Source organism: Melospiza melodia, chromosome 3, assembly GCF_035770615.1.
Source record: "Melospiza melodia melodia isolate bMelMel2 chromosome 3, bMelMel2.pri, whole genome shotgun sequence".
Lineage (NCBI taxonomy): Eukaryota > Metazoa > Chordata > Aves > Passeriformes > Passerellidae > Melospiza > Melospiza melodia.
Genome location: NC_086196.1, coordinates 64,719,513 through 64,744,168, shown reverse-complemented (window position 1 = coordinate 64,744,168; position 24,656 = coordinate 64,719,513). Strand labels below are relative to the sequence as shown.

Below are 24,656 nucleotides of genomic sequence, written 5' to 3'. Positions count from 1 at the left end.
GGGAGTCAAGCAAAAAGAGGCTAGAGACCTCTCCTGCAAATGGAAGGGCTGATACAGACATTCCAAGAACATTCCTGTAAAAACATTCACTTTAAACATCAAGTTAACACTTTCCCCTTTGTGGAAATAAGAGGAAAGGGAAACATGGGGAATTCTATAATGTTTTATCCCTGAATACCATGTCAGAATTCTTTTCTGCTGATCTATACTCTCCAAAGGATTTCCAGGCCAGTAACCTGCTAGAAAAACATTAAATCTAAGAACATTATAATTTTGACTGGAAAAGTTCTATACACGAGTGCTGCTGCATTTTCCAGTACACTATATTTGATTGAGTATGAAAGCAAACTGCAGAAAAATTAAGAACTAAAAAACCCAGAAGGTAGATGAAAAAAGATACAAAAAGACACACAATTAAAAATACATAAGTGAAGTAATACAAAAATAACTTCAAACCTGTTTCTGAATAAAACAAATTCAGAGACAGCTGTCTCTGAATAAAACAAATCCATGAGTAGAATCTGGTCACGGACGGAGCTGCTAGGAATTTGATCTCTAAAGATTACTCTTTAACCAAAAAATTATGAAGTGGCAGCATTTGCACATTTCCAATTGCTGTGTTAGACCTGTGACATTTATGCAGAAGTTGATAACTTTTTAAACACAAAACCTAAACAATATTTCCTGAAAACTGTATTCAGCTACACAAAGACTCCAGTGATCACAACAAATGCACAACTTTAAATTATCTGCTCTAGTTTTATATTGTTTTTCCAGCCCTTGAATGGTTTAATTATTGCTAGAGATATTTATGTACACACAGAGAAGAGGGAAGATCAAGCCCCTGTGAGCATGGACATGGGCAACTGTGAAAGTTCATGCAATTCATTGGTTCTATTCATTGCTATAAATTCTCCTACGCCAGCCTGTTGAAGGAATACATCCACAAGGATCTCTACATTACAGGCATTAGGAGAAGCTGATGTCATTCACTTGCACACCTAGGACTTCAAATGTGAAATGACAGAATAATTAAGGTTTAGAAACAAAATATCCAAAGTTTTTTCTACTTTTGGCAATTATTTTATTTAAGAATATTAACAGAACAGGCTGAGAAGTGAGACTAGAGCTCCGTGTTGAAATGTGATAAAATGAAATATTCTTCATACCTGCACTTCTTAGGTTAGGGTCTAGGTCTGGCATTTCCTTGGACGCCTCTGGACTGACACTGTAGATCGACGCTCCCGCTTCACTGACAATGCTGAAAAATAAAACAGCAAATATGTAAAACAGCACACAGCTGAAAAGCACACATGAAAGTCCTTGCAAGTGACTTAACTGAATATGTAGATTTTTTTTTTAAAGCATCAGGTTTTGAATAAACCAAATGCTTACAAAAGTAAGTCAGTACAAAGGAAAATATCCCCATTTAAGCAAAACCACCCCTCCCTGACCTGCAACATTCATTCTTTATCAATTCTGGCCTCACTATAAACACACACTGTGCAGGATCTCAGTCCCTGTCTCAATCTTTACAAGAGGAAAGAAAATGAATACAAGAAACAAGTGTTACCAGAAGTAAATAAGCAAAACAGCTTCCATAAACAAAATTAAACCTACCTGACAATTTCATTAAAAACACCTACATTCTAAAGTCTAACGTATCACTTGAATCCAAGCCATGAGCATGCACACACATTGCCTCATGCCAGCTGCCCTAAAACACTCAAAAAGGCCCAGCTTGATACAGATTGAGCCTCCGAGCTGAGGCTCCCTTCTCAGCAGCATTCAGTACAGTCTTCTCCCAGCTCTCACTGCCATCGCCAAAGAAAAACAGATTGCTTGTCTTCAGGAACTTAAACTTCATTTATATACCATACACCTCAAACTCATTCAGTAATGATGATAAACTCAGCAATTCAAATCAAACACATAATTAAAAACCCTTCAAGTGCTCTAGTTCCACTCAAGAGAAAACGGCAATCAAGTATTCACAGACTAAATTTATTTTCAGCTGTGAAATTCTGACACCACTGAATCAACAGTATATTTTTTCAAATAACTTCAACAGAACTGGAATTTCAGGTTGATAATTATGGCATCATACAGCTACTGCTCTGGAGATTAATACTATCAGTTTCAGAACTATTTTTACTTTTACTATTCCACTTTTAAAATAACCTCATCTTTGCCATAAGAAGAGAAACCACAGTCCTTAAGAAACAGACCTTTCAGCAAAAAACCTTAACTTTGCTTTATATTGTTTAAAATTGGACTATAAATTTTCCTTTTAGGAACATTTATTAGGTCAAATTTTTACATAAAGAAACTGATACCTAGAAACCACTCCCTTAAGAAAAAGCTGGAGAACAGCTCAGAGGTTAAATATATTCCCATTCAATGTTCCAAGCACAGTAACAGTAAATAGTGTAAAATGCAAACAAAAAAGGTAAGAATTTCTTACTGGTTTTTTTACAGATTCCCCTCTTGCCCAGTCAAAACTGGAATTTGGTGGAGTGCTGTACACACAAGTCAGATTTTAAAGGTACTCAAAACTCTAAAGAACAGTAGTACAAACAGACGGGACCTTTCAATAAATACAGAGAATAAAATACTGCTATCTTTAAGATTAATGTAACTCCAGACCCATTCAAACAGAGAAAAAAAAATCCTCAGACCAGGTGAATAGGGCAAGTGAAAATGAAACTATTTCATGATCTTTCAAAAAGATTCAGTATTATGAGCACTCCTTCACTACAAATGACATTCATAAAACATTCCCATCACAGGGCTCAGAAGTAAGATCGTATCACAAAAACCTAACTGCTGAACATAAAGATGTTGACAGAAGACTCATAAAACTGATTTCTCTGATGAACAAGTAATTTAAAGAACAATGCAGCAGAACGTATTTCTTAACCTGTTCACACCTTATAAAAGCAGCATCTGGCAAGCGTTCCCTTTCTGGATATTGCATCCAAAAAACCACACATAAGCACACACTTTGAACAGCTTTTCGCTAATCTCTCTTCAATCTTCGTATTCCAACAGGTCCCAGACCTTAGCTCAGATACAATTTTTAAATTTAATACACTGATAATATAATTAATTGTATATATTATATAGTAATATACAAGTAATAGAATTTTAGATTTTTTTTTTTAAATCAGTGTTTTGCAGTTGTTTTTAGAATGCTGTACTATAAACTGTACTACTGAACACAGCCTATTGCTTGATGCTCTCCTGGTATTCTCTGCAGTGAACAAACTGATAGGAACTTGATGGAACTTTTAACACACTCAATATTTTACTGTTTCTCATTAATACTACACTGATGATTTGCAGAAGCAGAAGGATTGCACCAACACTGCCATTCTACGGTAATATGTGACTTGTGCCAAATTTTAAGGTAGGCAGTACAAAAACTCCTTGCTAAAATGAGTAGATAAAATTAATGCTCAGGATAGGAGACAAACATTTGAAAAAGAGCATATTTCCTTTCCTCAAAGCAAAAACATTTATATTCTGGGTGAGGAGAAAGAGGGAAGCCAAGTAAAAAATTATCTCAAGAAAGAGAGCAAGATATAAAATGCACTTTCAGAAGCAGCATAGACTGGGTACTAGAGATCCACTCTGAGTTGGTTTAGTATGCACATGCAGTTATTCTACGAAGTATTTGGTGTAGCAGACAGGGAAAGGGGAGCAAGAATTTCCACTCACATAGAACCTCACACTGCTCTGCCCAGGACAGCAAAACCCAAACGTTAAATAAATCTTTTACCCAGATTAAACACGTAAGAAACCATCTTCTGGTTCATTTAACAACCGCCAATCAAACTTCTACACAACTATTAGTGGCTATCACACGGTTTGATACGGCTACAGGGAGGTGGCTACTAATGGGACAATGGCACACAGAATGCTAAAACATTTAGCTTGGTCAAAATACTAAGATTACAAGCTTTAGGGATTGTCAGCAGATGTTCTGGCCTTTACTTTTTGACTAGACAGAAGACAGTCACTTTGGTTCACTGATATTTCATGTTTTCCACATTCTCATAATTCTCTTGAAAAGGGGGATGGCTTTATAGACAATTTAAGCTAATTAAACGTTGCTAAATGCTCTACATGTCTTTTAAATAATGTATACATATTTTATGTCAGGGCATGTAAAGAGAAAACCAAACATGCTCAAATGAGTAGGAAACAGAAATTTACTCCAAACTACTGTGGTCCACACTGTTCTTCAATCTCCTCTTCCCGTTTCTATAATGGATACAATTCTCAAAAGAGTCATAAAAACCCCAGCTTCATAAGAGATGGAGAAATTGTATTAAGATCTTGCGCATGTTCAGAGTTTGTTTCTATCTTAACTTTTTAAGTCACTTAGCAGACCAAACCAAAAGAATTGGCCCCATAATGAGACCCTCATTACTGTGCAATCCTTAGGAAAGGAAAGGAAAGATTCTGACCAAATCGAAACATCTGAAACAGCTTTAGTGAAAAATTAATTTGCTTTTTAAAGTCAATATGTAGTACGTAAATAAGCACATGGTTATGATATGATACAATGAGCTTCTAGGACATGAATGAACAAGTTTCATAAACTTCTCTTTGAATTAACAAAAAAGTAGGTAAAGGATCTGGAACTACACTCCCATACTGCACTTCCCACATCAGCCATCCCACAGGTAAGGGGTTTTTCCTCAGCATTTATATCCAATTTTTAAAAATTAAAAGTGCCCAAATCACAAAGCCAGTACACAATATCACAGTGTATTCTTTTCAATGGTACAAACTGGCTTGTTGCATATGAACTAAGTTTTCCCGTACTGCACCCGTCTCACTCACAGTTGTTAAGACACATTTTAAGTAGCCGAGGCAACATTAAATGTATTCCACCAGCACCACCTGGTGGGCCCTCAGCTTTATGCTACAGACCACGCCACCTATACTCTAAATACTTTAAGGAGCCTTTTAACATTTACTTAAGCAAGTTGTTTTCTTACTCAGCTTAAATAAGTATTGCCTATTTGATCTGAAAAAATAATTCAGATTTTCCATCTTCTCATTTTTACAGGAAAAAAGCCTTTCTTGTAAATTGTAAAATAAAAAAAATAAGAACACTTACAACTTACTCTTTTTTTTTACATTCAAAGCTATTACATACCTACAAAATGCATAAAGACACTACAAGTAACCAGCTAGTTAACAACAGTGGTTTAACTAAATTACAATTTTTAAAACTTGCAGATTTCTCAGGTAGTAAGTTTTCACTGTAAACATTTTCAAAGTTATATAAAACATCTAATGTACGTATAATAAAGAAAAGATGTATCAGGCTAGACATTTGTGGGTTTAAAGATGAATGCATCTTCCTGACATTTTCAAGAACCTTAGCAACATTTCAGACTCCTATATTACATTGAGGTCAGACTTCTATATTACATTGAGGTTATTTCTCTACAATCAAATGCAACACTGGATTAATAACCTACAGAGAAGCAAAAGGCAATTTCATCCCACTTTACGTAACTTGCTGTCCCTACAACTTCCAACTCCTGATCTACAACTTCCATCCATTAAAATACCAGTACAAAGAGAAGTCTGGTGTTTATTACTTCGAAGAAAATCCTGGTCACTCTAAAAACAAAGGGTATGCCAACCTCAGAATGGGTCAAGATTTTTGTATTTGGCCATAAAGTGATGATCTGCACAAAAACTCCCTTCACAATCATGATTTAATAATTGTGGCTAATTCCTATAACTGAACTTTTTACATTCTTATTGATAAATATATTGTTCATAAACTTGCAGCTACAAAAGTCAGAGGTTCCCATGAAGTGCAACAGTAAAAAGAAAGTCAAAAGTTTATTCAATGTTATTTACTAAAATAATTGGGGTTTGAATCACCTGGGACTGAAAAATAAAATGAAATAATATAATGACAAATAAAACGACAAAATATTCTCTAGAAAAGAATGCTGCATTTAGACACTCAGTTGGAATGTATCAAGCTTTAATTATGTTGGCAGACGTTACAATTAAAAACAACTAATAAGGGGCAAGGAAGACTTAATAAAGCACGTACTCAAAAGAAGATTGGGCTACTTCATGAATGAGAAATCCATTGGGCCTTACTGGAAACACAGATGTCACAAATAGTTCCTGAACAGCCTAACACCCAAAAGGGTTGAGAGTTACCCTACAGAAACAGGATGCCTGCATCTGCTGTTACATGTCTCCCTATATACCCATTTTTGCTGACTAATGAGAACCAGCCAGGGCAGGTTGAAAAAGCTCTTCACAGGAAACAGCAATAACTCCTCATTTGCATTTTGACTTCTTTTGCTCTTTCTGCTCCTGTCAAGCAGGACATTGCACATTGCAGAAGCACCTTGAGCAGCCCTTTGAGCTCCTCACCATGACCCAAGGCAGAGCTACCTGCCCCTCCCAGCAACTCATGTTGGGGCACACGAGTGCTCCACCACCTCTGGTGGTGACTGTGGCCAGCTGGAGCCTGCAGCACAGCACAGCACAGGCTGGGATCTGTGCAGCCACGTGTGCTTTGCCACAGGAACAACAGCACACCAGGACTGACAGACCCTGGCTCTGACACAGCTATGACACTGCTTTTTTTCATACGAGAAACAAAAATTATGGAAGTTCAAGATCAAAAGGTTTTAGTATATACTGATTAATGTATTAATTGAATAAAAAGGTCAAAAAGATTTTAAAAAGCCTGTTCATTCTGATAGATAAGATTCAGAATATGGTGTTTCCCCATCACCAATAAAGTGGTGGTGCAGCAAAGGAAGATGTTAGGATCATGAAAAAGGATTATACCAGAAAGTCATCATTATTCGATAGAATCAGGGCAAAAAGCATCCAATTAATCTGTGTTTTTAAAATAATATAAATAATTAGTTTTAAATGGGAACAATATTAGAACCCAGGAGATATTTTCATTGCAAAATATATTTAATACTAAAAACACTGTTAGATGAGAAAGGTATGTTTCTCAAACTTCCATTGCTTCACTCAAAACCTTTAGCTACTACATGCCATAAAAGTGTCGCTTATATGACAGTCCATCTTTCAAAAATCAGTCAAACTAGACAAAAGCTGTTAAAGCCATCTTTAGCAAAAGGATTAGAAAAAAGCTCACAGTGACTCACAGTTGCAGCTATTCAATTAGATGCAGGAGGGACACCATAAGCCTTAAAGTACAGCTCCTGCTTCAGAGCTCACACACACACAAAAATTTAACCCCACAAAGAGTCTTCAGAGACCACACCAAATGATGAGCAGTGAAACAGACCCCACATAGTTGTTCAGATGCATACTCTAAGTTTCCATACAAAATATTAGGTGAAATTCTGCTTGCAACTAGCATTTTGAAGTCAGAACAACAACAAAAAGTCAGTGTTTCTAACCACGTATGAATTTATTTTCTATTTTACAAAGTTTACTAGCAACTATGCCATGCAAAGAAAGGAATTTGGTCTTGACCAACTCAATCCACTTTGTAAAGTAAAAACTACTACATTATTTCATACCAGAGACTCTGTTTTACAGCAGATTACAACGCAGAATAGCATCACCTCTTTCAGTTACAAGCCCTACATTTGAAACAGCTTGCTGACCCCACAGCAGGGACAATAAACAAGCACCTTATCAAGCAGCTGATGAAGTGACAGAAGTTCCAGGTAATCATCCTTTCATTAGGAATTATTTCTCTCCTGTTCAGCCACAAATGATATTAGCATCAGTTGAGCTGATGGTTTTCCTGGTAGACAGTATAGAGCTTTAGAACCTACTCAAGAGGAAAGAATTAGACCTGTTTCAACCCATCTTTAGCAAGATACTCTAATCAGTGTTGGTATTGTTGCTTCAGATCATTAAAAATACTTATCTTAAAGTAACAATCTTACAATTATACTGTGCTGCCCAATTTTTCTAGTATGCTTATGCAAAACTAAACTGCCCTACAGAATCGAAGCACAGACTTTCAGATGAAGAACAACATGCAAAATTTAATGGTTTGAAATACCAGATTATAGTCTTTCAATAACAGATAAAATGCAACACTTCCTCATTGTCTGTTCACAAGAAAACTCTAAGAACTCCCAAATCAAGAACTAGTTACCATACTAAACTAATAAATCCAACTGTATAGCTCCAGTCTGGAATCCTTTATTCAGCTGTGTATGAACCATGCCCTCAGCACATCCCTGCAAAGGGAAGAATGATCAGATATCTGTCTTCATCTTGTCTGAAAACGATGACATTTTTCAGTAAGAAAAGGGTCCAAATGGCAGGTGTCAAAGAGCTTTAGCTTCACACGTGGTGCTAGGAGGCAGAAAAAACAACAGCAGCGTGTGGCCATGTCAGAGCTGCACAGAAGCTGCCGTACAGGCGCATATCTGAAAAGAGCAAACCTCAGAGCCTGTTAAATCAATCTAGTGCCAGATGCTGTTATCAGAACAAAACTGGTGCTGTGGGCTCATCCCCAGAAGAAATACACGTCCCATGTCTGCAGTGAAAAGTGAAAGACCTAGGGTGGCATGTCTCAAGACTGAAGGTGACAGTCACCTGGGACTGCCGCCACCACTTTCATTGACAGTTTCAGAAAACAAGTGCTGTCATTGCTCATAAAGCAGCTGGAGCTGAAGCTCCTTTCTGCCCTTGCACAGAGCTTTAAAATCCGAGCTTCAGGTCCAAAATCTACTTCCAAGTTAACTATCCAACTAAAAAGCATTCAAGTAATTTTTTTTTACTTAAAACAGTGCAGTACAGTAGAAACTTCAGAGAAAATTTAGCTACTGCTCATCTCCTTGCTGCAGCAATGCCAAGGAAAAAAAAATTGTGACAATATGGATGATGTAGAATCAACATTACCTTAATGTAAGAGGACAAGTTTAACTCGAAAGAAGCACATTTTATGTGATTACCGTGCAATTCTAAGTAGTATAAATGAAAAATGTTTGTACTCAAATATGTTCAAAAGTTACCTATGAATCATCAATTACCATTAGAAGAAAGGAAAGTAAAAAAGGCTTTAGGACTGACATAGGAAATGAAAACCCTAGAGACCACTTCTAAAATATAATAGACATAGAAATGGGTATACTCTTTATGAATATACTTTACAATTTCAAGACCAATTGTGACAGTGCTCAGCAGTTTTGCATAACTAAATTATCCCAGTGAATTCAAGGGAAAAAACTGTACATACAGCATTGAAAAAATGTAGCCCAACACCGACAGGATTTTACCCAACCTGTTTTTACCCGGGAGGGAAGCATAGGGAGACAAAGAAACGCAACAATTTTGGCAGTCAGGCTTCAAAAAGAAGAGAAACACTAGGTGATGTAAACACATTTCATACCTTTATAGACAGTCTTGAACTGAAATCACCTAGAAGCACATTAGAAACATGGAGCAGTCCAAAAAGATGATGATGCTCCCCAAAAAGCCCATGAAAACTGTTCCCTACTGAAGGGCTCAATAAGCAGCCTTTTTTAGCCCCTGTTCCTCACAGTTCTCAAGCACTTGGTGAAGATGACAAGCTTGACTCAACACCATGAAACACAGCAGACCAAAGGAATCTGCAAGTTCCAGAGCAGAAGGCTGTCACCAACACTGTCCTGCCAGCAGCTTCTCAGCTCGGCCAAGCAGAAACCCCTGCAGTGATAGCACATGGCAAAAGCTGATGTTTAACCCAGTCCATTTCCAGCCATGCAAGATCTTACAAGAGGTAAGATCTATCCTGGTTGTTCTTAGAAACAGCAGAGGCAAAGGGTAAAACCCTGAAACCCTGAAAGGTAGTTCATGTATCATAACTCTTGTTGAAGCATCACCAAATATCAAGGTTGTGGGAACAAACAAGACTTTTTAAAAAACAAGATTCCAGCCTCTAAAGAAATACCTAGACCTTACTAGTATCCCCTGCATTTGGCACTGTCACTGACAATTTATAAAATAGGGGGAAAATGTCTGACTAAAGCCTATTTAATTTTTAAGCCAAAGCATTTCCCTATTGCATGCACTGTCATACCCACATCACCCTTCTGTGGGACACAGGACACTCAAGAAAACAAATGATTCACCGAGGAGAGTCCATCAGATTCTTGAGTATAAAGATCTCTCAACCAATTTATTTGTCAATGAACTTCACAGAGCATTCAGATTTAATAAAATAACATAGCATTAAGAAGCATCACAAGTGAATAGTCAGTCTGAAATTACCTAGAAAGGCTACAAGAACAAGACATTCCAGTGCTATAATGGCTCTTGTGACTCATTTTTATCTCTTAGAACGAGCACACAGATGCGGCAACTGCTGTGGCTAAAACGCAGTCAGTTAATCCAGACCAAAGGCTGGAGCTTGGAGTCACATGAACTCTCAGGGAGACTTTGTCCCCAGAGTGGAGCATAACTGGACAAGACCACAGCATATGGAGGAAAATGCCTCTTGGAGAACAGCACCTCCAGCAACTGTCATTTTCTTTAATGCTCACTCTGGGCCATTGGGAGGCAGCCTGGCCAGTGCTGCTGTGCTGCCTCCACAGCCCTGATTCATGCAAAATTCTGACCTGTAGCTTTGGCCAGAGACAGGCTTTATTCTGTTTCCCCTCTGTGCTTTCCTACAATACCACTGATACTGATCTTGGGACACAATCTCTCCTTGCTAGCCCAACCCTCTCCTCAGAACAGGTCCAGGAGGGAAAGGTGGAGTCAAAAATACCCCTTCTACCCAGGTTGAGCAATGCAGTGTGGAAAGACTTTGCATACAGGGAAGGAACCACAGATCCTCTGCTACTGCTTCTCTCTGCTCCCTCCCTCCCTCTTAACAGTGAGGTGGTATCCAAAGACTTCATATTAAATATTTTTAACCTACAGACACTTCTTGGCACAGCTTACTGAACTCTGAAGTACCCAGGTTTACCACATAGAGAAACTCAAAGTAAATTAAGAGTTCTGGAATCAGAATAAATGTTGGCAGGAAAAATTCTTTGAGGTATAAAATAAGAAAAAAAGTGTTCTTTCCACATCTTTCTAGCCATGTAGTTTCTTTTTAGTTTACTTTCATTTGGAATTCACCTAAAAACATAAACTGTTTTGGTTTAGAAAAGATGCATTCACCCAATGAGCTTATTTTCCAGCTCAACATATTCACAACAAATGCTACATAAAGTAAAAGGGCTTCATGCAGACCCAATCAAAATTATATGCTTCTACTTTTCAAAAATCACTTCTACAAATTAAATCATGACAGTACACTTGCTATTTCTGAAGTACTCATTTGCTGGGGTTTTCTTCTTTTTTCTTTTTTTTTTTTTTTATAGGACAATACAGTTCCTTTGACATTTTTCTGTGATCTAGTTTATAACTATTCAAAGCTGTCAATTATCAGGAAGTGTTCCATTCTGTCCATCAGGGAAAATATTTTCCTTCATGGAAAAAAAGGTTGTAAAACTGAGGTACTAGTTTAGTCTTTCCAGCAAAATCTATTAATCCCTATGAAGGAACTACAGCATTACAGTATAAAAAGGATTATAGCAACAGATAGGGGAAAAAATCAAACAAGAAAGTTAAGAAAAAGATTAGGTTACTCATTCTTCAGAAAAAGGTAACATTTTTCATGTGAAACTAAAACAACCCCCCCAAAAAATCAACCGAAGCTTACTTTACCTTAAAAAGCACTTGTAATAGCTCAGTTACTTTTCTGAGACAGATTTAAAGGCAGGAAGATGTACTTAAATGTCTGTAGAGCAACAAAAGCAGATTGAGTGCCTTATTATTAAATTACCCATTCTTCTCTTTTTAGGCCTCTGTGGCTTGTCCATGACTTCTCTGGTCTCCTCATTGTCATAGTTTTAAATATTATTATTTTACTTCTCTCATATGTAACTGCTGGGCATTTACAGTAAGAGATCTGAATAAAACACCTCCAAATCAAAGTGAGCTGAACATTAGGTATATTTTATTTTTATCCTTTAACCATTTACAACAGTGGACACCCTCTCGTTCATTTTGTTTTACAAACAGAAGTATGTATCAACCTCTGAAAAAAACCCCACAAATAAAACTAATGACCAAATCTCCATAAACTTGAAATACATTAATGAATCGCATGTTTTTACAGACAAATTTCTTTTGTAAGATTGAAACCAAAAGGGAGAAAAAAGGCAAAAATAGGTATCTGGGATTACTGAAATAAAAGTTCAGCTATGTAGTGCTATATTTGTTTTCCCCCTTCTCTTAAGAGGGAATAATTTGTTCCCTTAGGTTGTGACAGATCCACACAGGAGACATTCCATGAGTAATATCACTAGAACTGGCATAAACATATGCTAAAAGACCACTTCATTTAAAAGACATTTTTCATTCAGTTACAAACACTTAAAAAAAATCTGGACAGAAATTTCTCATGCTTCAATTCTAATTAATTACTTATAGATTTGAAAAGAAAATCCCAGCTAGAGTGTTTTTGTTTTCTTAGTTATCCAAACAGGTAAGCACAGGACAAGACAGCATTCTAGTTTTTAAGAGATCCTTACACCTAAATCACAAAAATGCATCTTTTTTTATATCCTACTTTTTACACCACAATTTCCAAATTATTCTCCAGCCATAGATATGCTATACAGCACTTAAATAATCAACTACAATTCTAGCAATATAATTCCTTACAACAGTGTGAAGGTGCATTAACACATCTGTACATCTAATTACTCATGAGTCCAACAATACATATTTTGCAGAAGAACATCTTGGAATATGCTTTTTTTTTTGACCTTATTACCCACCCCTTTTTTCATTCCCAACCTACTTTATAATGGGTAAGTCTCTTTGAAACATTTGAGAAGCTACAGGTCAGTTACATGATTTTAAACAAAGGCACTAACAAAACTAAAATGGGCAATTCATCCTTTTCAAATATAACTATGTTGTTTTCTCTCAGAGACACCAAAGTTTGCACCAGGAAGCTCATAATCAGTTATTCCACCCTGCCATATGGGCAATGAGCATCTATCCTGCATCTACTTCTCAGGATTGCTCACTATTCTGATGCCTAGATCCTGCAAGATCCTAGACAAGCACCACTGAAGAGTGAGGATGGAATGATTCTTTCAGCTTTTGGAAACTGCTCAATGTCTCAGAATCACAATGGCTGAATCACAGTCACAATCACCTGTGGAGACTGACTGGTCCAACACTCTCACTCAAAGTAAGGAGAATCAAAGCAACTTTCTCAGGGCTGTGGCCAGTCAGGTTTCAAATATTTCCATGACCACAAACTCTAAAACCTACTACATATTAACAAGAACATTTGGATCCTCTGTAGCTAAGGTGTGATGTTTTGATAGTATTAAGCTGAGGTTCCAAGTTTTTTTAATGGCAGGTTAAAAATTTAGCACCAAATATGCCCTTAAGAAAAGCACATACTTGCTGTGGAACAGTGGGGCATAAATAAATGGAGATTTTAAGATTCAAAACCCTGTTTTCAAAAACAGTGCTGCACTGAGAACTCACTAAACAATCACAGCTTTCTCAAATGCTGTAAGCAAAAAGAAAACATGAAATTGTTTGAAAATTAGATTAATGGAAATATGTGCCCTGCTGATTCCAGCAGGAACAGAGCAGGCCCACTTAATTTCCACTGTCTGATGTTAAACTGTTAGGACTATTCTTGCAGCTGATAATTAACAGCTGTTACTTTAAAGAAAATTAACAACAAAACAACAATTTGGAGATCAGGGCAATGGAAGAGACAGCACCATATTAAAACAATAATTGTCCAGATGAGAAGCAGAGGTTATCTGAGAGAGACTCGATGGCAGCACAGCAGTGCAGGGCCAGGAGGGCTCTGGCTGATGCAGACAGCTCCTGCAGGGGGTTATGGAGAACATATGCCAGGGTGGTGTACACAGCACCCTTTAATAGGGCAGAGCATCTCCTGCCCCCGGGGCGCCTGCTCAGCTCTGCTGGCTACTGCAGGGGGTGGCAGAGCCCAGCCCTGTGCTCAGCCTGCCCCTGGGAGCCAGGCCAGCAGCGCCGGGCTGTCAGCGTGCCCAGAGCGCTGAGCCAGGCCCGCGTCCGCACACCAGCAGCGCCACGTGCGGCACCACAGCCACAGCGGCACCGGAGCGGCCCGGGGCCTGCACGGGCAGCTGGGGCCAGGCTGACAGCACCTCCTGCGCCCGCTGCTCACAGGGGCAGCAGCCTCCGCCTCCAGCAAAACAGCAAGGCACGAACGTGAAACACTCCCCTCTGCCCCCACAAGCAAGGATAGGCTTCCCAGTCTAAGCACAAACAAAACATCAGCTAAATTCAGGTCCGTATTACATTAAGGAACTGCTGGTGGAGATTTTAATATGAGGGATCAAATTTCCACTTTTTTTTTTTTTTTAATATACATTTGCATAAAGGAGAATTTAATCCTGAAATGCCATGTAATTATTTGTAAACTATATATCTGCAATTATTTTATAAAATTAGCCACAGATAGGTATGTTCAGAATTCTGTCAAGATGTTGAAATACTTTCTTAAAAACATATAAATAATGCTTTAAGAATACTAATACAACAAACTGGCATGTCCTGGATTTGAGTTTAATCATACCCTGAGAACTAGAACAAACATTTCACAAGCTCCAAGTCTTGACTTCCTCTGAAGTTCATAAAAGCTCCCAACATCACCATCACCACATGCAGGATGTGATTTATGCAATCTAATTATATTAGATGTAACACACTAAAGAACCCCCAAACTTGTATTCTGTTATTAAATCCAATGGAAACTAACCTACAAAAACTTTATAAATAAAGAATAGACATGAACTCAAACCATACATACTCCATTAAAATTCTGAAAAGACCTGTTGTAATCACTAAGATTTCAACCTGTACCGAGTGCTAGAACTGACATTTCAGATGAGTTAGATACAATTTACATAAAGAAAGCATCTCGCTCAAAGTCCACTGTACTAATTATGAAATTTATTTTATCATGACCTAATATGAACCTACAGACAAGCATTGCTTCATAATGCTAATATTCACAGTTGAGCCAAAAATAATTAATTCTGCATTTTATGCATCACATACTAAATAAAGTATATTGACACAAATCAGCATTTCATCTGTATCTTTACTTTATAAAAACCTGGAAGAAATTTCCTACAGACCATAAAACTGAATAGAATCTGCTTTGAATTAGGTGCCACCACTTTTTTCTTCTCACATAGCACCAGAACAACCCCAGGCTTAAAATCCTGTCTCGATCAGAAAACATTATTCCTGTTAGTGTATGAAGTCCAGTAAACCTACCATCTACTGTAACTGCTTTACCAAAGAGAAGCCAATAAGAGGAAAAATAATTTCCTCTAGCTTGATCTGCTAATAATGAGCTCAGACTTTGCAGTGAGTGAGTGGTCTTCTCCAGAAAGGCCATGAGATCATCAGCAATCTCCCCCAAGGACAAAGCTACAACCGAGGCAGCACCAAGTGCCTGTGGACACTCAGGTACAAGCAGCAAGATGATGGCAGAGCCATTTCCCTACAGGAGCAGGGGTTAACAAGAGGAATAGTCAATAGGATAGCCTTAAGCATTCCTTTAAAAGGAGTTAAACATTCCTTTAAAAGTCTTTTTACTGTTCTTGTTAGCTAGAAAAATGGGATATATTAAAAAGATACCATATAATGATACCAAAATTATTTCATTTTAAAACATTCAAATTGACAATGTCTCTTTCTATTTACTCTTACAGCAGAAAATTAGAGTTAACATTTCCTTTTGCAGAGACAATCACTGAGAAGTAACACAGGAATAACCAGTTTGATTTACTTAAAAATGACAAAGTTCCAGAAAATAACTCTAATTAAAAAGAAAAAAAGTAACTTGGAGCTGTAATTTTATACTATGAGGAAAAACGGACCCAGAACAAGCAATAAATGCATAACTGGTTTTACTGAAAGCCCACTTACAAAGTATATTTACAGTACAACATCATAATGGTGACAAGAGAATCACCCATGGATGCAAGTTTCCCTGAAACATTTACATCAAATTCAAATGTCAAAATGTATTCTATCTAAATGTTAGCTCTAGTTCAACCCAATAAAAGAACTGAACAGGTAGTAGGCATGTTACCTTGGCTGCCAAAGAAGTTTTAAAAAATATAAATTTAATTAGGTTTGAGAGAGAAGTTTTATGTGAAAAGCCAATTTATTATAACGAATAACTATAGCTGCTTATAGACAGACATCATCACTCCCACCTCCAGGTTTTTGATTTAGAAACATCCACAGACAGCTGAGCTGTTTGAATAATATTTGCTGCTACATAAAAAAATCTGATTTAATTAGAAACTGATATTAATTGCAATTGCAAATATGATTAAAGCAAAAATGTTATTTCTATGTGAGCAACAAATTCACTTTCAGGAGCATTAGGTATTATAAGGAAAGGAAAATATCTAAACATGCAGAACTGCTAAATGGATGTGATTACATTTACAGCTGTGCACGGAGTCACCCAAGCAACACCAACCTGCCCCCAAAACTGAAAAGGAAGAAGAAAGCCAGCATCACTCTCTCCTCTCTGCCCTCTCCCCTGCACTGGCTCATTGTTGCTGCAGGAGGGGTGGGTACTGCAGAAGATGCTTCATGCACCTTGTGCATTTTGATGTCTCCGCTCAGGAGCAGTTTCTTGCCTCTGTATCTCTCACCATGACAAACAGATCATTTGTCCCTCCCTCCACTTAGTCATCATTGACAAAACTGCTGGGACTCAGTTATAGAAAGGAATTATCCTCAATAGGCACCTTCAGTTACAACCACATGACACTGCAGTCATCTGAGTCTAATCCCTTTTCAAGCTGAAATAACCTACTCAAAGTCCCTTTGAGACACACAGCATGTCTATATTCTCTGCCTCTCATGCCCTGAAAAAAGCAGAAGTGTGCTGAGTATCTCCTGTTGCTGTGGCTTCTTTCAATGTCATTCACGGAGCTCTTAAGACTGCCATGCACTTTGTAGATAAGAAAAGTTAAATGAGTCCAGGCAAGCATAACTCCCAGTTTCAGCATCACACAAAATTACTCCAAGGGAAAGTGCAACACAGACAGCACTCACTCCTGCACTGCCAACAGCCTCTAAGAGCCAATAGCCTGAAATCAGGATGAGAAATTGCAATTTCAGGTAAATGCAGAGGGAAAGAGCTCTTGCTTTACTGACAGACAGGTTGCATTTGCTTCTCAGTCCTGGAAGATTCTGGGCTATCAGACACTTAGAGGTCATAAATGTTCAATATTCAAATCTTCCTAAAATCCAATGCATTTTGTCTTTTTTTGGGTTTAAAGCAAAGGTTGCACCAGTTGCTCTCCTAGTACTGGGGGAGCTTGTTAGCAGTAGTACAGGAGGCGATTTCCTGAGGGTTACTACTAAAAAAACCCTGAAAATATTTTGGGGGAGATTTTTACCTGAAGTTAGGATCTGCCCACAAACTTTCATTTTTAGCAGAACTCAACAATATTGATACTTCAAACAATAAAGAAACTTTTCCCCACTAATAAGAGCATTTATGCCTTAGGATGAAAAATTTCATCTGTCTGACAGCTAGAAGACACTGAAATGAAGATATCTAATGTTTGGCAGCTGAATGTAATCTAAGTGCCTATTCTAAGCTTCTGCTATGAGCATCAAAGCTAATAGCAGACTAAGTTTAAATAAATAAGTAAATCCATATATCACATCTCACAACAATACAGGATGCCCAGTAAGAGCTAAAATGCAGAACAGCAAATGTGGTTTTTACAAATGAATAGGTATGAAGTTTGGCAGAATCTCAGCTTAAGTAAAAACGTATTACTGGCAAGCTCACACAAATGGAAAAATGCTTACTTCTCCATTATGTTCTTACAGAATGTCTACTTGAAGACAAAACACTACCCAAATATACAACCAGCTCTGACTGTGCAATAATACTCAGTCTTAGTACATTACAAATCATCTTGTATTTATATAATTTTCATCTGGATGCTCTCACTATTAATCACACTATATTTGCATGCTTCCATTTAAATTAACTCCTGACAGGATTTCACAAATAACTCCTGTTGGAGTTTCTCTACATAGTAAGGAGCCTAAATGAAGTTTCTCAATCTTTACTGGTGAGAATTTACCAATTGCCAATTACCAATAGCTATTTCATGACACAGTCACTTAAAACACACATTTGTGTTTCTGATGTCTCTTATGTATAAGAAGGACAATAGAGAACTATCCCAAATGCCACAAGCATAATTTATTTTAGAAAGGCCATATTGACACAAAGCATAAATTAACATTTTAATGATTTTTGATACTGGAAGTGAATGTAAATTAAGATTTTGTTGTTTGCATGACAACTCCATACTAGTGTGGAGCAATTCTGTTTCATCTAGGCAATGGGTGAAGACCAGCAGCTTAAAATGCACACATGGGTAACAAGAACCACACTCCAATTTCCCATAATTAAATTCCAGTAATTATAAGTTCTGTAAATACAAATGAGAAGGAGGACTTCATCTATTTAAAACAGTTTATACTTTCTGTTATTTTCAGGTGCAAACCAAATAGTTTTCAACCTGTGGTTCACAGGCTACTTCCAAGATGTTTAAAATAGGACAGGAAAGAGCACAGCCCACTGCAAGTAGGCTTACAGTTTAAGGAGTGATTATTTTTACACTGCCATCAGTAAATTTTCATGATCTGCAAATCAAAAATACATCAAAGAATGATCATTATTCAGCTCAGTCACTTCCTATCAATGCGTTCTATCAGGTAACATACAAATTTGACTACATTCCATTTCCACGACGACAGAAACTATGGTTGACCTCACAGGTTACTTCAAAGAAAAAAAAGCCACCTGAAACTACAGAACTATGCATGCTCATTTTAGAAGCTCTTCAAAAGCTGCAGCAGCAGCAGCTTACCTGAAAGCCTAAGCTTTTCTGTATGTTTGGTATCAGTATCAATACCAAGTTTGGAACAACTAAGTCTTGGATTATTAACGCTTCACTAATTTTCCTCTCGTGGGACCTCACACTTACGGATCAAATTCTAACCTTCCATGCCTTCTGATTAATAGACAGCATTTTCAAACACTCTGGAGATACATCAAACAAGGGTATTTAGCTTACTCCAGCTTAAAAAGGAATTAATAAACAAAGAATTGGGAAAAAACTCCCATGTGCAGCTGTTAGAGGAGTCTTCTCCAATGCTCAGTCTGAGAAGCAGTATTAGGTCACATTTTTCAGCTCAAGTCCAAACCTCAATTTTAAGCTTGGATTGAACACCACCCATCCATGCTCACAAATTATCAGGGAACAGGAGTGGGAAATTTCTCTTGACATAACCTGCTGCACTTAACAGGCAAGGAACACACAGCTCAAATGAGGACACAGCTGCACAAAGTTCCCACAGGATGTACTTCGGCATGTCTGTCTAGAGGAAGCACCTTCAAGGTGCCATGCCCCTTATTCCCTGACTGCACTCATTCTTTCTGCACTTTCTTCAAGCTTCCTGCATTCCTTGAGCCATCCCTTGACCACCACTCAGATGCCTCTTAACAAAAAGCTCCTTGGCTTCTCCTGCCAAGAAATACAAGATGGCACACAGTGCTGAGACCTGCACACGGCCTTTCACGTTGATCTTAAAGTTCCACCCTTTGGTATCTCTACTGATACTGCAGACATGGTAAGAGCATGTCAACAGCAATGAAGTAAGGTTTGGTAACTCTTGAGAGAAAAAAGAATGCTGAACCAAATAAATACAACAATTATGGTAGAAGTGGGCATTTCATATTATCATCTCATGTTATGTTTGTTCTGCTAAATAAGAGCTTTCTGTCTATGATATTAAATTGGTAAGATCCTTACAGTGTTGACCAAAGAGCACAGAAAAAATTCAAAAGTTCAAGTACATTAAATAATAATGTAAATCACTTTGGTCTGAAGGAAAAAGCTTAATTTTGTCCTATTATGTAACTTGCCTCCTCAGAAATACCAAACACAGAAATTAACTTTTTCTTTCACAGAATAAGCTGAGTTGATAGGAACCTGAAAGGATCATCAAGTCCTACTCCCAGCTCTGCACCACACCATCCCCAAGAGTCACACCATGTATTTGACTGTATTTTCCAAAGACATCTTGAACTCTTGTCAGGCTTGGTGCTGTGAGCACTTCTCTGGGGAGCTGTTCCAGTGCCCAAGCACCCTCTGGGAGAAGAACCATTTCCTAATATCCAACCCAAACCTCCCCAATGAGCTTTGGGCCATTTCTTAAAGTCCTGTCACTGGTCATGAGAGTGAAGACATCAGTGCCTGTCCCTCGTCTTCCCCTCATGAGGAAGCTGTAACTGCAATGAGGTCTCCCCTCAGTCTCTCCAGGCTGAACAGACCAAGTGACCTCAGGTGTTCTTGTATGGCTTCCCCTCAATGCCCTTCACCATCCTTGTTGCTTTCCTTTGTTTGACTGGAGCAAGCTAGGAAACCTCAGATGTAGTTCTTTTCCTTAAGTTCATTAAAATCTTTTTTTATTTCTGGGCTCTGGAAATAGCCTTGAACAGAAGAATTTAGGCCAGAGGAATTTGTTAACACAGAAAGCCCTTAAGATGGAGGGCCCTTAAAAGGAGATGGCATTGCAAACACTGACCACCACAAAACATGAAGTGATAATAGTTTTAAATACTTTTACTAACTAATGAAGTCAAACACACCCAAAAAAAAAATCCCCTACTAGCTTTACTAGTCTTGTCCTGTACATTTAAATTAAGACTAAATCTGATCTTGTCTTAACTGAGTTTTAGGAAAACTCCTAGTTCTGCTCTACAAACATACATCATGTAATACACACATGCCAAAACTGCCCCCAGGGACCTGATAGGCACACTCCATACAGAAATGGTAGCTCTTGCTCATTGCACCTTCTTTCTCTGATGTTTCTCAATAACCTTTTACCTTTCCAACAACTTCTTGTTTTGTGTTTGCAAATATTTTTGGAGATTTTTCCCTTTTCATCTGACTTCTGTTGTACTGCAATACCAGATGAAGTCAAGCTGATTATCTTAAAAAAAAAGTTGTTTCATTAATCTGAAAATAACAAAGATCTATAAGAAAACAGCCTGTGTTCAAATTACTGCTCAGTAGGGCATGTAAAAATTGAAAACAGAGAATTCATTTTGAAATCCTAAGTATAAATGGCTTCTCTGTGAGAAAACAAAGGAGGGAAAGAATTTATCATGTTCAATTTCTCCCTGTAATTGTCTGATTTGCAAAAGTATATTTGAGATCAGTACATTTCTAACTGAAGAGACCGCATTACTGCCCTTAGTCATGTTGTCACACATTTAACGGCTTTTCATCCTAAAATCTTCCCTTTCTTCTATCTATTTAGTACCACTTAAAGACTTGAAGAGATCTACATATTGAGAATGCATAACTTTTATAAAACTCTTAGAAAGAAAACACAGAAGGGAAGTTGCACAAAACTTTCCTCTCTCCCTGCAGACTGTTTTACCACAGATTCCCTTGGATGCAAGTCAAACAACATGTCCCGGTGCTCTGGAAAAATGGACTTTTTCCTTAAGATTTAGATCTCTTTCACTAGTAAGATTTGCTTCCTGACCCCCTGCTTTCACATTGCTGAAATCTAGACACCATCTGTAACTTACTCTTTTTCTGAACTTAAAGGAATTAAGAATTTCTTTAACTACATTGAAATACTTCCAATTAGTCCTTGTTCTCATCCTGAAAACTATGAATTATTTCTCTGAATTATCAGAGACAGCTCCATAATTATTAAGTGTATCATTTATACAGTTTGCTTCATAAAGTTTTAAATTCATGGCATGCAAGCCAGAAGTTATTACCATCTCCTGTTTCACCTGCTCCACCACAACTTCACTGCTTATCCACTTCCTTCTCTCCCCTTAAAAAAACACAGCTAGAGATGGTACAGGTGGCTATAGTCAGGGCAGAGGTGAATCCTTGCTTCAAAGGCAAAGATCACCTCTGAATTTCCCATTTTGAATATAGTATGGGTCCAGCTCAACATAGATAGCAGTTTATGGATACACAAGGAACAAGCACTGGATCCTATTTTAAATGCAGTCACTCATTCCGGTCCATTTTGTACTGAACAATATATAAATTATTACCCAAGTTATGAACAACCAAGAGTAGGAGAAGAAGTCATCTCTATGCATAGTGAGGTTCCAACTTATAGGACTGTCTCCTCTAAACATAAGTACATGTAAAACGATTGTTCGGTTGAAGTATGAATGATCATTCAGCTGTGGTAAATAATCACAACAGAACATAACTTGTAAGTAAGGGAGGAAGGACAGCTTGGCTAGAAATCACTACATAATTTAGAATGCTTTCATTGACTATGTCTTCTTCACACACATTTTAAACCTCTTTGTTCCTCAAAGTAGTTCTTCACTGTTTAGGACTTCTCATGAGTCCACTAGAGCTTGAAAGAGACGAAAGCAGAACAAAGGTTCTTCAGTGCACATTTCAGATGTGCGCATTGTTTCTGCTGAATATGTATTCCTCTAGCCAAAACCTTCCAAACTACTTTCCACCTTCTGGATCAGACAACTTAATGACCTAAGGTGTGTAGGTGTGTGTACATAAATGTGTCATCAAGAGAGTTATATAGCTTAACAGACAAAAATAACAGCTTAAAGGAAACACAATCAAAAAGAAATAGGAATAAAGTTTCCCATATCCCTACCCCCTTCATACTCTCAACAGACTTGAAACAACTGCATTAATGCAGCAAGCAATAGCTTGTAAAAGGATGCAAACCAGCTGAAACATTTGACAGACAGTGTTAAATACCAGAGGATTCATATCAACCACTTTATTTGAAAAGGTGCTTTGAAGTTGGCTATCTTTCATGTACCTCTTTCATGGCACATTAATAAGGAAAACTGAGATGGGGTAAATTAAGTCCCAAGGTCATATCTAGAGTTACAGCGCTGTGGGTACCTGATGAAATACGGATTAATGCTGCATGAGCACTGAATAAATAAAACCACTTCTGTTAACCACTCAAACAAGTTTTACAAGTAGTTCTGAACTTTATTCGGCAACTAGACTTCAGACATCTTAATCCCCCCACACTGCTTTGAAACCTAATTATCATAATGTGAACCCGAATGTTAGGTCCCTTTCAAACTGCGAGTGCTATGAAGCAGAAAAGTAATGGGAATTAAGCTAGTGTAACATTAGAAATGTAGAGGCATGGAACTTGAAAGTGGCATTTGTTAAAGCTGAGAGAGCATAATGTAGATATTCAACAACATAAAACACACATTTAAATTGAAAAGGATATTTAAAGCATGTGCAGACACCTATAAAATATAAGCGGACCTAAAATCCCGTAGAACAAACATTTCTAAATCAATTTCTTGCCACCAAGGTCCAACTTCAAAAGGTATTACAGCCCTATTCTACCTTAGCAGAACATTTCTAAGTATTCTAAAGCAGATAATTTAAACATTAAAGAAAACCCAATGAGAACTTTACAAGACATTACAGACTTTCCCCTATTCGTCACAGTACAGAAGTGTTTGAACTTAAACAGCAGTAAATTATTAATTACATTGCTTATAAAGTCTTGAGGGTAAGAAAAGATTTTGCTGTAAGTGGCAGAAAAGGATTTTGCATCAAGTTTAAAACCAAGCAGACAGAAATTAAATACCCACGCATTTAAACAGCAACAAAAAATACGCTGGCCTGGCTGCACTCTATGCTGCACGCTGAAAACAATTAACAATTCCTGACACTTATCAAGCTTCCTTTTAAATACAAACTGAAATACTTTACTCTGAGTGTGCTTTAATGAAGCAAGCACATAAGAGTCAGATCAGTAAGAATGCTTGTATTGTGACAACAAAACCATTGAGGCTGAAAGAGAAATTGTGATTTGATTTTGCCACATACAAAGATGGAGTTGTTGGTTTTGTCCTGCTTTAGCATAGTTCACCTGTCACTCGGATAGCTTTCATTTCCAAGATGCCTCAAACTGACAGCAATCAAAGAAAACCAGATTCCTGAAATATTTTTTCAAGATTTTCATTTAATCCAAAAAGGCCAATGAAATCCTGAAAGTTCATCATTTGCCATGTTAATGCTGAACACAATGTTGTTTCATTTACATTTCTGGTCCTGTTAAAACAAATACACTTGTCTAAACTAGAACATCTGTTTTGGTTATAATACAATGTATCTTTGGCAAGAATTCACAATAGAACTAACATAAATAATCAAAAATATTTATTGAACCTTGTAACAAAAACTGATTTGTAACAAAAAACCCAAAGACTAGATATGATTGTCCCTGGCTCTAGTCCAATCCTAATCTAAGTCAATAAACACAGCTCTAAAAGGGAAACTACATTAAAAAAAAAAAAGGAAAAGAAAGTCCTGTAGTTATTTAGGTTGGATGTAACTTTCTGAAAGCACGTTAGTTACAAAAATAGTGAAAAATATTTGCTTTAAATCAAAAACTGTCAAACTGAGTCCAGACAGGTTTTAAAGCCACATGAAAAATCATGCCATATGCCTCATTTCCTACTACTGTCTTCACTG

The 24,656-nt window shown here is 37.4% G+C and overlaps 1 protein-coding gene across 2 annotated transcripts in view; it reads right to left on the bottom strand.

The window, feature by feature from the left end:
* SRBD1 (S1 RNA binding domain 1) overlaps positions 1-24,656 on the bottom strand; it is a 123,738-nt gene that overhangs the window by 61,491 nt on the left and 37,591 nt on the right. For both annotated transcript variants that reach the window (XM_063152061.1, XM_063152062.1), the window contains one exon: positions 1,170-1,261. In XM_063152061.1, the coding sequence (XP_063008131.1) occupies positions 1,170-1,261 (92 nt within the window). The remainder of the gene's footprint in view (positions 1-1,169; positions 1,262-24,656) is intronic.